Raw genomic sequence first — 16,112 nt, 5'->3', positions numbered from 1 at the left:
TGCCCGGCAAATTGTTACCTCTGCAAATGCTCTAATCCCTGAATTTGAGAGGTGGATTTGGATGTGGCAGATATACCATTTAATGCCTTCATTAATTAACATAATATATGCATAGCTGATAAGCCCCAATGGTACTCCTTACTCTCCTTTAACTAAACCTCCCCTACAAACTCTCCCTCAAGTACTCCACTCTCCCACCACAACAACCACCACCATTGCCGCAGCCGCCACCACCACACATTCACCATGCACCCCCTTTTGTGTACTCTTGAGTACTGGCTAGTGAAGCACCCAAAAATCCTCAACTTCACATGGAGTCAAGGAGAAACCCCAGGTTCCTCCCTAAACTTCCTCACACTCACAATCCTCTCCTACCTCTCCCTCACTTACCTCCTCTCTCACCACCACATCCCCTCCATTGGACCCCACATTCTCAAGCCAATCACAGCCGTCCACAACCTCACACTCCTCCTCTTCTCCCTCATCATGGCCCTTGGTTGCACACTCTCCATCTTCTCCCACACACCAACCATCCACCACTTCATCTGCTTCCCTCCCCATACCCCTCCCAGTGGGCCCCTCTTCTTCTGGGCCTACATCTTCTACCTCTCCAAGATCCTAGAATACATCGACACCCTCCTCATCATCCTCAGCGAGTCCATGATCAGACGCCTCACGTTCCTCCACGTGTACCACCACGCCATGGTTGTGATCATGTGTTACCTCTGGTTGCATACTTCGCAGTCCATGTTTCCTCTAATGCTGGTGACGAATGCCTCGGTACACGTCATCATGTACACGTATTACTTGCTGTGTGCACTCGGGGTGAGAGTGAGACCCAGGTGGAAGCAGTTGGTGACGGACTGTCAGATCCTGCAGTTCTTTTCGAGCATTGGAATTATGAGTTTGGTTTTCTATTACCATTTTAATGGCGGATCTGGTGGGTGTTCTGGGATCTGGGGTTGGTGCTTTAGTTCTGTTTTCATTACTTCTCTTTTGGTTCTCTTCATTGATTTTTACTCCAAGAACTATAGTATTAGTAGTGCCAAGACTAAGGTGGCATAGTTGGTTGATTAATTAGGTATTAAATTAAATTAATACCCTAATCATGTACTCTGGTTTTTACTTTTTATTTTTAAATGTATCAGTATTGATTAATTCAATGGATTATTGGTCATATTTTGGCATGAAAATAGAGTGTGAGAACATTTTGTATTAATTATATTGGGACCGCAGTCACTATTCTTTGGATAGTCACTGTTCATTGGGTGTGCAAGGGATAAACTCATCGGGAGCAAGGGCGGATGTATTAATAGGCAAGGGTGGGCAATTGCCCACCCTCACTTTTGGATTTTCTTAATAATATTAATGATGGATTATGGATTATGAAAAAATTGGGCCTAATTCTCCACCCTTACTTTAGGATTTTTTGTTCTGTATTAATGATAGATCATGGATTATAAAATAATTGAGCCTATTGAAATCTTAGCCCATCAATACTTGAAAAGATGGGCTAGAAATCCAAACCAAACTCTCCATCTTCTACCTAAAAGATCTTACTAACCATGTCTTTCACTAAAATTACAACTTAAATCAACTACACATTTTTTTAAAAAAATTTATCTAGACTTTACCCTTTTTTATGCTAATAATCATAATGCGACTCGCGGAAAGTATGATACTTATAAATTATGGAGCTTTGGTCGGAGTTGCATATAAGATAGACTGGAGGCACGTCTTAATCTGGTCGGATACTTAGTAGTGAACTTTGATAAATAAATTTTTGATGCTATTCCAAATGAAAATATCATAGAACGATTACAAAATGTGTAAAATCGTCAAGCACAATTAGTAAATCAACTTTCAACCCTGAGTTAAAATCCTGCATTCGATCTTGATCGAGAGTACTAGTTCACAAACTACGCATGTCAAACAAATTTATGAAAAATTCATATGTAAGCTCATGCCTCCGAGGAGAATCAAACTTTGATAGGAGAGTAATACACCTTACCATCATGCCAACACCATAATTTGCGACAACTACACCGCCTTGTTTTTGAATATTCTCTGTAATTGTTTGTATATCCAAATTAAGTAGTATTATTATAAATATGTACATATAAACAGAAATGCATGCAATAAATGATAGTACTGTGTAAAATTTGATTGATGATCGATGATTTATCAAAAAGAAAAAGAAAAAGAAAAAGTGCAATAAATAACATAGACATGCAAAAGCAATCATGTTCTTGGAGCGAAATTTATTACTATTATGTTTTTCTCTTCTTTTTCCATTTTTTTTATTTCAATTCTCATGATTTTATCCAAACCTTAATTAGCATCAGACATGTTGCGATTAATAAGACATTAATTAATATATGGTAGTAATTGCAACTAGTTGTCTGTACGTAGCAGAAATATATGTAATTACATGATCAAACAAATGTAGGAAGAACTATAAGTGGCGGGACAGGACTTGACTTCCATTGTTGGATTTGAATTAACCTCCAAATATAACCACTTCAACCCATTAATTCAAGACTTCCACTGGTATAAATTCATAGTCCATACCATCAAAGAAAATAGGGTTTGCAAAACTAAAACTACATAAATTAATTCATGCATTTCTCTGTATGTTGACTCTTAAAGCTAGCTCCTGTAAAATCTCTGTAGATGATGATGATTCACATTCACTGAGTAGGGTAATTAGTGCATGCATGGCAAATAGTAACAGTGAGGACCTAGCTATCATGGTAGGGCTGCAATGAGTTCGATGAACTTTAATTTGTGCTGTTGTGCATATTAAAGTTGGAACATCAATGGCAAGTATATACATATATATGTATATGTATATATATATCTGTGTGTGTGTGTGTGTGTGTGGTCAGAAAGAGCAAAGTTAATGTACTGCTGTTGGGCCATCCAGTGCAGCTGAAGCTGTAGGATCTGTTGACATTAAATTGGTGCTGGATCTGCCCTCTGCCCTCTGCCGAACCCATTTATTTTATGCCAAAGTGTAGGGGAATTTCATTATATATATATATATGTTCTTTGTAGTTGTGTATCCTAAAGTTTGGAAGCTAACAGTTGAAGAAAATAAATCAAAATAAAATGTTTGCAATAATAAATAACTGTTTGGGTGGGAGAGGTGGGTTAGTTGAGTTCCAGTTGTACGAGGAGTCAGATGCATTGCAATGATGGGTCGAAGCTAGCTAGCTAGACAAACTATATACAGTACATAACATTAATGTGAGTGACAAATGCTTTTAAATTTGCATTGGACTGCACAAAAATAATCCAATGCTGCTGCGCTAATTAATAATTAACGAGTGTTCTAAAGATAATGATTAAAAATTAATTACAACATGTCAGGTATGATCAACATTGATAAGTATTTATTGTATTTTTGCATGGGCTTTTTAGCTTTTACATATTTTTTTGGATGTTTTTCTATTATTTTGGTTTGTTTTGTGCTTTTGTAGGTGTACGAACAAATAGTCTCAATTTGGGCTTCAACGAGGTCATTTGACACTAAATAGATTGTTGGAGCAGACGTTATTCAACCTAATTGTGGAGTAAATAAGTACACTACGTATGTATGGTTCTCCCAGACGAAAGGACTTTATCCAGAATCAATTTTATCCAGTTACCGACGGTTAACATGAGCAATTACAAAAGAGGTTACCAGAGGCAGTTAACCGCTTCAACTGACATATCCCAAGCCTATAAATACATTTCATTTGACATTTGTAAGCGATTCATCAACCATCGACTCTAATAAAAGATCAGACTCCGTGGACCTAGGCAAGTTGTCGAACCACGTAAATTCTGTGTTGTTATTCTCTTGAATCTTTCTGCTTTATTCACATTCTATACTTCGGTGCAAATTTAGCATCGACAATTGACGCCGTCTGTGGGAAATCGTTCATTAATATAAGTCATGTCTCAAGAAGCGGAAGTATCACGACAGGAGGAACTGCCGCATCCAGAAGAAGAGAGGACTCGACATAATCATGATGAAATAGAAGAGCAAATTCCAAATGAATTGGAATTGGAAGAAGCCCTCCTTAGGGCAGAAGAAGATTTGCAAAAGAGACAAGAGCATACTCAAGCTCTAAGGGAAAGACTCCATACCATGAGGAGAAAGGGGAAGCATTTGGCTAGTGAAATCCAGAGTGTTGTCCGAGGTGATAGGGATACGAATCCAAAGCGTGTTCGAGAGCAAGAAAGCGAGAGTACTGGAAGGTCCTGTAGGAGGAGAGGTCTAACCCCAGAAAGAAGAAGACGCAATCCATCCCTACGAAAGGCAAGATACAGATCCCCAATGTCACCAAGAAGGACAAGGCACCGAAGTCACGTCCAAAGGCATAAAGTAGATTGGAAGAAAGATGCTGGAGAAGCCCAATGGAATGCTCAGAATCAGGTTGAGAGGACTCTTAAGAAGATGACCTCTACCCCATTTGTATGGGCTCTGCGTCTGGAAGATCCTCTTAGCAAATTCTCCCCTCCAACATTTGTCATATACGATGGAAAGACAGATCCTGTGGCACACATATCCGCGTATTCGCACGAGATGGCTTTGTGGACAAACCGAGACGGACTTATGTGTAAAATGTTCCCATCAAGTTTGGGGACCACAGCAATAAAGTGGTTCCATCAGCTTCCAGAAAACTCAATTTCATCTTGGAAGGAGTTGGCACAGATCTTTGTGGCAAGGTTCATAGTGAACAATAGAGATCCGGCAACTTTGGATACTTTGTTTGCCTTGCACCTGAGGAAGGGAGAATCTCTCAAAACCTATGCATCTAGGTACTCAAATACTTATGCAGATATTGAAGATTGTGATGAGAAGACTGCAGTGACTACCTTTCGATTGGGGCTGCCACGGGATCATAAATTATGGGAGAGCTTGACTATGGCACCACCAAGGAATATGAGTGCATTACAAGATAGGATAAAGCAGTATGTCAAGCTTGAGGAAGATGTAGTACCCGATTTTCGTCCGACTAAAATACAAAAAAATACAAAAATGAGAAAAAACACAAAAATGCAAAAAAACACATTTGTTGTACCTATAAGCCCATAAATATTCTCTTTCTTGGATTCTTAAGCCCACAAATACTCATATCTTAGCCCAATTCATATCAACCTATGTTCAACATTTGTTGGCCCATTTCATGAAGAGCTAATTTGCTTGTGTCCACTACCATCTTGACCAATGTCTTGATTATCATTTGAAAGCCCACCACATGATTTGTCAAACCCATTACTATTTCCACCTATACATAAATACACATATATGTATATCTCTCTTGACATCATTCCATGCATCACCATCATTTTAGTGCAAATTGATGTGCAACTCCACTTAAATTCAATGGTGGTGACTCCATTTACATTCAATGGTGGTGAATCCATCATTTTAGTGCAAATTCAATGGTGGTGACTCCGTTTACATTCAATGGTGGTGAATCCACTTACTTAGTGCAAATTGGTTATTCAATGGTGGTGACTCCACTTAGGTTGCCATGGTTGGTCATTCAATGGATGGGTAGCTCCTAATTTCCTATAAATAGAGAGCTAAGGGAGAGAGCTAAGGGAGGAGAGCAAGATAGAGAGCTAGGGGAGAGAGCTAAGGGAAGAGAGCAAAAATAGAGAGCTAGGGGGGGAAGAAAAAGAAAAAGAGAGAAAGAAAAGGGGAGAAACTTCTTGCTATCAAGTTCATCAATCATCAAGCTTTCCTGTTATTTTTTTTGCTACAACAATCTTCTCCAATGCGAGCCTCTACAATCAAGGACTTCAAACTGCAGGATTTTCAAGACCCTAATCTGTCCGAGATTAGCAGACTGCTTTAAACTTTGAATTTTGCTCTGAAATTTTGATATAGTGTTTATTGAGGTGTTGTGACATTGTATTTAAAATTTCGTTGCATTTCGACCTCATTTGATAGGTGAAATCAAAGTTGAAAAATCTATGCGCAGTGTGTGGTTTGAAAATCTGTTTTGTGCAAATCTTGATTCTTTGATATGTTGTCATTTCAATTAAGGAAATCATAAGTTGATTTCATTTATCTGGATTATGGACCATATTTGATTTCATTTATGAATTTGCCATAAGTTGGCAATAATGGATTAAATTGGCAAATGACATTTTTTCCAAATAATCATTTATACCATAAGTTGGTATTTAAAATTAAACCTACCAAAAGTTGGTAGGGTATTTTATCATTTACATCATAAGTTGGTATTTAAAATTAAACCTACCAAAAGTTGGTAGGGTATTTTATCATTTACATCATAAGTTGGTATTGAAAATTAAACCTATCAAAAGTTGGTAGGGCATTTTATCATTTACACCATAAGTTGGTGTTCAAAATTAAACCTACCAAAAGTTGGTAGGGCATTTTATCATTTACATCATAAGTTGGTGTTCAAAATTAAACCTACCAAAAGTTGGTAGGGCATTTTATCATTTACACCATAAGTTGGTGTTCAAAATTAAACCTACCAAAAGTTGGTAGGGTATTTTATCATTAACACCATAAGTTGGTGTTCAAAATTAAACCTACCAAAAGTTGGTAGGGTATTTTATCATGAACACCATAAGTTGGTGTTTAAAATTAAATCTATCAAAATTTGGTAGTGTGTCTCCAAATAAAAACTATCATAAGTTTTTAGTAAAATTACAATTTTTTTTAATGCTATCATAAGTTGATAGTAATATTCCAAACCTTTTTTCAAATACTATCATAAGTTGATAAGTGTTATTTCAAACCCTTTTTCCAAAGCTATCATGAGTTGATAGTATTTTTCATACCAACCTTTTTCTCAAAATAATTATATCTTGCAAAGAGCAAGTTTCCATAAGATAGCCATTAGATTAATCCGGGTAACCGTTTTCAAACGGGAGTTGTGGGGTGCCTAACACCTTCCCCACACTCAATCGATCCCCGTACCCTTTTCTCTGGTTCGCAGGTCTTTACGGTGTCCAATTGCACCTTAAATCAATTGGTGGCGACTCTAAACATTTTTCATCCTTTCAAACGTCGGACTGCGTCGTGCCCTCGGTTGCGACAACTGGCGACTCTGCTGGGGAACACCAGGTTTTTTAAACCTAAGAGGGTCAAGCCCATATGATTAAACTGATTGGCTAATGTTACTTCTTTTTGTATGATTAATTGTTTGTTTCCTTTATACGGCTGAGATGTTGATTTATTTTGTTGTGGTAAAGTATTTGTCATCTCATACATTTACACTCACTGTAGCCTACCAGCTGGGCTCTACCTTTAGTATTAGATAGGGTTGACCACTATTCTCGTGAGATTCCGTCTCCGCATGGGTAGTGGAAGATATCCTCACCGGATCGACTTCCCTTAAAAGTTAAGGGAGGAGCTTTTGTCCCAATAGTTGGGATTTTAAAAGCAACATGATCTGGGGCCTCGCGGAATAGTTAGATAAACTTACCCAAGCACTTTATAAAACCCTAGATCCATGTCCGAAACCTCCAGAAATTTAGGTTACCCCATATAATGGCATTTTTATTTTTGTGTGATTTATTCATTTACCGTTGACGTTTTGTTTTCCACATTTTTAATTGTAATTTCCATTATTGGTTTCTTCTCTCATGCATTCACGTAGGTCTAGTCATTGCATTTTGTCAAACTAAATAAGTTCATAGTCATGCATGAAGAAAAAAAAAAAAAAAAAAAGAAGAAAAAACACCAATTCACTCATGTCTTTGCCATCCTTATAGTACAATATTACAGTTGTGAATTGCTAAAACAATGAAAATGAACAACAAAAAAAATATAATGGGGCAGTTTTTGAGGAAATTGACTCTTAATTTTCTTGTTGATCGAGTTGGAATAGATCATTTTATATCTGATTATGAGGAGGTTCATGTTTTGGCTATCGATGACAACCTTGTTGATAGAATGGTCATTGAAAGGTTGCTCAAGATTACTTCCTGTAAAGTGATGGCGGTGGATAGTGGAATAAGAGTACTTCAGTTTCTGGGATTAGACGAGGAGAATAATTGTTCTGTTGGGTTTGATAGTTTGAAGGTGGATCTGATTATCACCGACTACTGTATACGAGTTGCTGAAGAAAATCAAGGGATCGTCTGCCTTGAGAGAGATTCCAGTGGTAATCATGTCATCTGAGAACGTAGTGACTCGATCAACAGATGCTTGAGAGAAGGAGCAAAGGATTTTATTGTAAAGCCAGTGAAGTTGTCAGATGTGAAGCGCTTGAAAGGTTACATGACCAGAGATGGAAACCAAGAGAGATGCATCAACAAACAAAAGAAAGCTTCCGGGGACTTGTGATCTATGTTCATCATCATCATCACCGTCACCGTCATCCTCCACTCTTAGCTCTCCGCCCCCATCGCTGTCAGTTTCTCCTTCATTACCACCATCACCATTAGAGTCATGTTCTCCACCTTCGTTGGAATCTCTTATCAGACAGCTTAGAAGGTCCTGCTGGGATTAAATCCTGATCGTCTGTTATGTACCCTGCCTCACTGTGCAAATATTCGTAATTTCTTGGAGAGTGTGAAAGTTTTTTTTATTATTATTATTCTGTTTTATTTTTATTTAAGTTGAAAAAAAAGAGAAAAGAAAAAAGAGAAAGAAAAAAGTTTGTCCTCAAACGGGAAATGAACAGTTGAGTGTGACAGTTTTGTTTTTTATTATTATCTAGTTGAAAAAAAGAAGGAAGAAAAGAGTCGTCCTCAAGCGGGAAAATAACAGTGGAAGGTGACAGTAAAGTGACTACTGATGTGACAGGCACCGCGAATGTCTTCGCATATGCAGAGCCATCTTCGTCTTCATCTCAATCTCAATCATTTCTGGCAAAAGCGTGTTTTCTCTCTGAGCCATCTTCATCTCCGTCTCCATCTTCACAATCATCAAAAACACAATGTTGACCTAGACGCTAAGTCTTGGTCCAACACTTCCTTCATACTCCATTCGTATAAATATTCAAAAGTAAGAATCAGCAGAAACCAATTTCTTCCTCAAGAAATCTTCAAGGATGAATACTCCTAACTCTCCACCTGCAAAAAGGTCTAGAACTGATGAAGGTTCTACTTCTAAAGAAGATGAAGGTGGAAATGATCTCAGATTCAACCTCTCCCCTATAAGGGAAGACGAATACGAAGACGATCCCCAGGAAACTATCGAATCTCTACAAGAAGCTTTGAGGGAAATCAAAAGGAGACTTAAAAAAGCAACCGACAAAGTTCAAGACTACAAAAGGCAACTTATGGTTTCAAAGCATGCCATACAAGGTGTTCGATATATGTCATGGGGCAGACAAGCAAGTACTCATGACCCAGATAAATTGCACGAAGCAATCACTGAGATCACAGTACAACTTGGATCTGTTGCAGATGGAATAGACAGTGTTCTTTATACCCTAGAATAAAATTCCTGTCCAACAGTATGATTATTACTATGTATAAAGGGCAGTGGTTTGATATTGGGAAGATCTATCTGGCCACGATCTTCAAAGCCAAGGATTTTGTCGAGAAGAAGCCAACAAAGGTGGGGAAGTTATTTTTCCCACGGCTTATCACAAGGTTGCTTTTGTTCAAAAGCATTCGACCTCCTCGGCCTCGAGCCTCTTTGGGATATCAAGTCACCATGCTGGAAAGAAGGACATGGCGTCAGAGCATCAGCCATTTGAAAACAACTTCTGCTGGAAAGAAGCAGACCCAAGAAGGTCACTCAGTATCACCACCTAGTGATTCCTCATCAGCAGTTGCAGCATCTCCACAATCAGATCGCATGCGTGCAGCGATAGCCCGGCTAGAGATGGGGCTACAAACACTAGAAGAGGGACAGCAAAAGCTGGAGCACATGTTGGCCGCAGTCATGGATATGGTACGGAAGTCCAAACACTAGAAATTTTGGGGAGTTATGTTTTAAACTCAGTAACTGGACCAATTTGGAATTGCCAGATTCTGTCAGCAGCCTTCAAGAGTAAAATCCATCTGCACTACCATCTGTGGTCCAGCTCACGGCCATTGATTGGGTTTTAATAATGAGCATGTCTTTACTTTACTTTGATAAATTTCTCTAGTACAGCTTTTGCATGTTCAATGCTTCCAGTTCTCATGTTTTTGATGCTCTGTTACACTCATCATTCCTACATTTATTTGCCCAATTCCCGTGTTTTTGATGCCTTTGTTACATTCATCATCCCACATTTATTTGCCTTTATTTGTCTATCACTTGCAAATTCCAAATCTTGCAAATTCCATTTTGACAGGATTGAAATTGATGATAATGAAAAGATGAACCGAATGAACCAGATTTTGGGGCACCCATTAACAATGTCGAGTTTGACTTGAACATTGAGGATGAATCTGAGATATAGTCAGAAATGTTGAAACAAGTTTAATCAAAAAGAAAAGATAATTCAAATGGATGAGGTTGTTAATTTGGGGTTGGAAATTTGAATTGGTGCAAACTTGGAAGATTAGAGATGAAATAAAGAAGCAATTTGATGCGGGATGTCTTGCTGTAGTAAAATTCCCCGAATGATATGGAAATATTGCACCAGTACTGAAGAAGGATGATTGTAATCAGATCACGATGGCACTAGAAGATAAAGAGGAAATTACTTTCATCACTTTATGTGATACCTTTTGCTATGAAGTCATGCCATTTGGTCTAAAAATGCAGGAGATATTTATCAGCAAACCAAGGTCATTCTGTTTCATGATATGATGCATAAAGAGATTGAAGTGCATGGGGATAACATAATTGCCAAGCCAAGTGAGGATGAAGATCACATGATTAACTTGGAAAAGTTTGTTCAAGAGGTTGAGAAGACGCTAGTTGAAGTTGAACCCCTCAAAATGCACATTCGGGACAATTTCAAGGAAGTTGTTAAGTTTTATTGGTAGAAAAAAAATAAAAAAAATATTCCCGCTAGAGTGAAAACCCGCAAGGGCGCTCTAGGCAAAAATAGGAAAAAAAAAAAAAAAAGAAAAAAAAAGAAAAAGAAGAATTCTGCTAAAGTGAAAAAAAAACCCTTATGGGCATTTTAGTTTGGGCTGCAAGATGGTTGGATCACGAATCTGTTGAATTGATGAGTATTGCCTGAGTTGGCTGTTAACTTGTCTCACATTGACATAGGTGGGAGTGCAAAATTAATTTCGTAATTGAAGGGTTGGAGATCAGTTAATTGGACATGCACCCAAAACTGGGGTAGATTTTGGGGTGCTCTTGATACCATCAGATATTTTACCTTGCTAAGGTGTTAGTCTGTTACATAGAAGAAGAAGTTTGTTGGCAGAAATGGAAGGTTCAGAGATAGCCTCATACAAGTCAGTTTTGATTATTGTTAATTGGGTGCACACCAAAATTGGGGCAATTTTGGTACAATCTTTGAATTATCACATATTTCATCTTGAATAAGTTCGGTTTGTCCTTCTTGCCTTTGACCTCCCTAATTTCTTGTACATATTTCATTCTAAAATATTTTATTACCACCCATCCTTTTCAATAAAAATTGTGAGGAAATTCATTTCTTCAATTTTGTGGTTTGTAGTCTCCTTTTACATATCTCAATTCAATTCTCATTTGATACTCCAAGAAACAAATTATGAGGAAATTCATTTCTTCAATTTTGTTGCTTGTTGTCTCTTTTTCCACATCCCAATTCAATTCTCATTTCATACTCCAAAAATTTATCATTTGCTTTCAATAATTGACAAGCATGGCTGTACTTTTGAATTTATCACTGACAAAGTTTTGACAGGAAATATAATGAGTGCATCAGGACAATACTTTTGATAGGAAGTTGATGGATTTTGGCATCCTAAGCTGGAAAGGATCTGAGTGAAAAGCCTGAAGCTGAAGCAGGTGTTAGCAGAAAAGAGAAGCTCACGTTCCTAAGCAGTGCAAAAAAAAAATATTAAATTGAATAAAGAAATTCAGATAAATGGGTAGCTTTGAACTCAGATGCGTACGAACATGCAAATTTCAGGGAAAATCAATTGATTATGGGAATGCACATTGGAGAAGGAAAAGAGATAGCCCAAGAGCTAGAATCCAGAATGGAAAAAGGCCTTCACTAATCAGATTAGAGAAGATACATTGAAAGCTCAGTGAGTCAGAAGGTCAACCCTAACAGAGAAACAAATTTGGTTTAGCAATTCGTAATTGTGCGCTTGTTGGAGGATGGCAAAGCCTTGAGAAAACATGCATTCATTCATTCATGAGACATTCATAATTGAGCAAAATAGGTCAGTGCATGCATCATCGCTGCATAAATAAAAATTTTCCAGGCAAGCCGGGAATGACTATAATGATCCCAAGCATCTTTTTCTCAAAAAAAAAAAAAATCAAAAAATCAAAAAAATCAAAAAATCTTTTCCAGCCAATTCGGGAATGGCTACAATGATCCCGAGCACCTTTTTCTCAAAAAATCAAAAAAATCTTTTCCAGCCAAGTCGGGAATGGCTACAATGATCCCGAGCACCTTTTTCACAATAAAAAAAATCAAAAATAAAAAATTTTCAGCCAAGCCGAGAATGGCTACAGTGATCCCGAGCACCTTTTCACCAAAAAAAAAAAAAGTCAAAGATTAAAAAAAAAACATTGGCCAAGCCGGGAATGGCCTTGTGATCCCGTGCCCCTTTATTCTCTTGCACAAATATTTGGCCAAGCCGGGAATGGCCTTGTGATCCCGTGCCCCTTTATTTTTCTGCACCAATATTTGGCCAAGCCGGGAATGGCCTTGTGATCCCGTGCCCCCTTATTTTCCTGCACCAATATTTGGCCAAGCCGGGAATGGCCTTGTGATCCCGTGCCCCTTTATTTTCCTGCACCAATATTTGGCCAAGCCGGGAATGGCCTTGTGATCCCGTGCCCCTTTATTTTCTTGCACAAATATTTGGCCAAGCCGGGAATGGCCTTGTGATCCCGTGCCCCTTTATTTTCCTGCACCAATATTTGGCCAATCCGGGAATGGCCTTGTGATCCCGTGCCCCTTTATTTTCCTGCACCAATATTTGGCCAAGCCGGGAATGGCCTTGTGATCCCGTGCCCCCTTTATTTTCTTGCACCAATATTTGGCCAAGCCGGGAATGGCCTTGTGATCCCGTGCCCCCTTATTTTCCTGCACCAATATTTGGCCAAGCCGGGAATGGCCTTGTGATCCCGTGCCCCTTTATTTTCGTGCACAAATATTTGGCCAAGCCGGGAATGGCCTTGTGATCCCGTGCCCCCTTATTTTCCTGCACCAATATTTGGCCAAGCCGGGAATGGCCTTGTGATCCCGTGCCCCTTTATTTTCTTGCACCAATATTTGGCCAAGCCGGGAATGGCCTTGTGATCCCGTGCCCCTTTATTTTCTTGCACAAATATTTGGCCAAGCCGGGAATGGCCATAGTGATCCCGTGCATTTCAATTCTCGTACGAAACTCGGTTGACTATACCTTTGTTTGCCTTTTATTTCATAAAAGACATACAAAGGGGGGCAGCTGTAGTACCCGATTTTCGTCCGGCTAAAATACAAAAAAATACAAAAATGAGAAAAAACACAAAAATGCAAAAAAACACATTTGTTGTACCTATAAGCCCATAAATATTCTCTTTCTTGGATTCTTAAGCCCACAAATACTCATATCTTAGCCCAATTCATATCAACCTATGTTCAACATTTGTTGGCCCATTTCATGAAGAGCTAATTTGCTTGTGTCCACTACCATCTTGACCAATGTCTTGATTATCATTTGAAAGCCCACCACATGATTTGTCAAACCCATTACTATTTCCACCTATACATAAATACACATATATGTATATCTCTCTTGACATCATTCCATGCATCACCATCATTTTAGTGCAAATTGATGTGCAACTCCACTTAAATTCAATGGTGGTGACTCCATTTACATTCAATGGTGGTGAATCCATCATTTTAGTGCAAATTCAATGGTGGTGACTCCGTTTACATTCAATGGTGGTGAATCCACTTACTTAGTGCAAATTGGTTATTCAATGGTGGTGACTCCACTTAGGTTGCCATGGTTGGTCATTCAATGGATGGGTAGCTCCTAATTTCCTATAAATAGAGAGCTAAGGGAGAGAGCTAAGGGAGGAGAGCAAGATAGAGAGCTAGGGGAGAGAGCTAAGGGAAGAGAGCAAAAATAGAGAGCTAGGGGGGGAAGAAAAAGAAAAAGAGAGAAAGAAAAGGGGAGAAACTTCTTGCTATCAAGTTCATCAATCATCAAGCTTTCCTGTTATTTTTTTTGCTACAACAATCTTCTCCAATGCGAGCCTCTACAATCAAGGACTTCAAACTGTAGGATTTTCAAGACCCTAATCTGTCCGAGATTAGCAGACTGCTTTAAACTTTGAATTTTGCTCTGAAATTTTGATATAGTGTTTATTGAGGTGTTGTGACATTGTATTTAAAATTTCGTTGCATTTCGACCTCATTTGATAGGTGAAATCAAAGTTGAAAAATCTATGCGCAGTGTGTGGTTTGAAAATCTGTTTTGTGCAAATCTTGATTCTTTGATATGTTGTCATTTCAATTAAGGAAATCATAAGTTGATTTCATTTATCTGGATTATGGACCATATTTGATTTCATTTATGAATTTGCCATAAGTTGGCAATAATGGATTAAATTGGCAAATGACATTTTTTCCAAATAATCATTTATACCATAAGTTGGTATTTAAAATTAAACCTACCAAAAGTTGGTAGGGTATTTTATCATTTACATCATAAGTTGGTATTTAAAATTAAACCTACCAAAAGTTGGTAGGGTATTTTATCATTTACATCATAAGTTGGTATTTAAAATTAAACCTATCAAAAGTTGGTAGGGCATTTTATCATTTACACCATAAGTTGGTGTTCAAAATTAAACCTACCAAAAGTTGGTAGGGCATTTTATCATTTACATCATAAGTTGGTGTTCAAAATTAAACCTACCAAAAGTTGGTAGGGCATTTTATCATTTACACCATAAGTTGGTGTTCAAAATTAAACCTACCAAAAGTTGGTAGGGTATTTTATCATTAACACCATAAGTTGGTGTTCAAAATTAAACCTACCAAAAGTTGGTAGGGTATTTTATCATGAACACCATAAGTTGGTGTTTAAAATTAAATCTATCAAAATTTGGTAGTGTGTCTCCAAATAAAAACTATCATAAGTTTTTAGTAAAATTACAATTTTTTTTAATGCTATCATAAGTTGATAGTAATATTCCAAACCTTTTTTCAAATACTATCATAAGTTGATAAGTGTTATTTCAAACCCTTTTTCCAAAGCTATCATGAGTTGATAGTATTTTTCATACCAACCTTTTTCTCAAAATAATTATATCTTGCAAAGAGCAAGTTTCCATAAGATAGCCATTAGATTAATCCGGGTAACCGTTTTCAAACGGGAGTTGTGGGGTGCCTAACACCTTCCCCACACTCAATCGATCCCCGTACCCTTTTCTCTGGTTCGCAGGTCTTTACGGTGTCCAATTGCACCTTAAATCAATTGGTGGCGACTCTAAACATTTTTCATCCTTTCAAACGTCGGACTGCGTCGTGCCCTCGGTTGCGACAACTGGCGACTCTGCTGGGGAACACCAGGTTTTTTAAACCTAAGAGGGTCAAGCCCATATGATTAAACTGATTGGCTAATGTTACTTCTTTTTGTATGATTAATTGTTTGTTTCCTTTATACGGCTGAGATGTTGATTTATTTTGTTGTGGTAAAGTATTTGTCATCTCATACATTTACACTCACTGTAGCCTACCAGCTGGGCTCTACCTTTAGTATTAGAGAGGGTTGACCACTATTCTCGTGAGATTCCGTCTCCGCATGGGTAGTGGAAGATATCCTCACCGGATCGACTTCCCTTAAAAGTTAAGGGAGGAGCTTTTGTCCCAATAGTTGGGATTTTAAAAGCAACATGATCTGGGGCCTCGCGGAATAGTTAGATAAACTTACCCAAGCACTTTATAAAACCCTAGATCCATGTCCGAAACCTCCAGAAATTTAGGTTACCCCATATAATGGCATTTTTATTTTTGTGTGATTTATTCATTTACCGTTGACGTTTTGTTTTCCACATTTTTAATTGT

General features: G+C 38.0%; 1 protein-coding gene across 1 annotated transcript; it reads left to right on the top strand.

The window, feature by feature from the left end:
- The first annotated feature begins 233 nt into the window (after positions 1-233).
- LOC120004626 (putative elongation of fatty acids protein DDB_G0272012) lies at positions 234-1,238 on the top strand. The gene has a single exon (XM_038854001.1). The coding sequence runs from the start codon at positions 247-249 to the stop codon at positions 1,063-1,065; it is 819 nt and encodes a 272-aa protein (XP_038709929.1). The 5' UTR covers positions 234-246; the 3' UTR covers positions 1,066-1,238.
- Positions 1,239-16,112: the final 14,874 nt, after the last annotated feature.

Source organism: Tripterygium wilfordii, chromosome 8 (genome assembly GCF_013401445.1).
Source record: "Tripterygium wilfordii isolate XIE 37 chromosome 8, ASM1340144v1, whole genome shotgun sequence".
In the NCBI taxonomy this organism is placed as follows: Eukaryota; Viridiplantae; Streptophyta; class Magnoliopsida; order Celastrales; family Celastraceae; genus Tripterygium; species Tripterygium wilfordii.
Note: the sequence above shows the minus strand (reverse complement) of the source record. Positions and strands in the feature narration are given on the sequence as shown.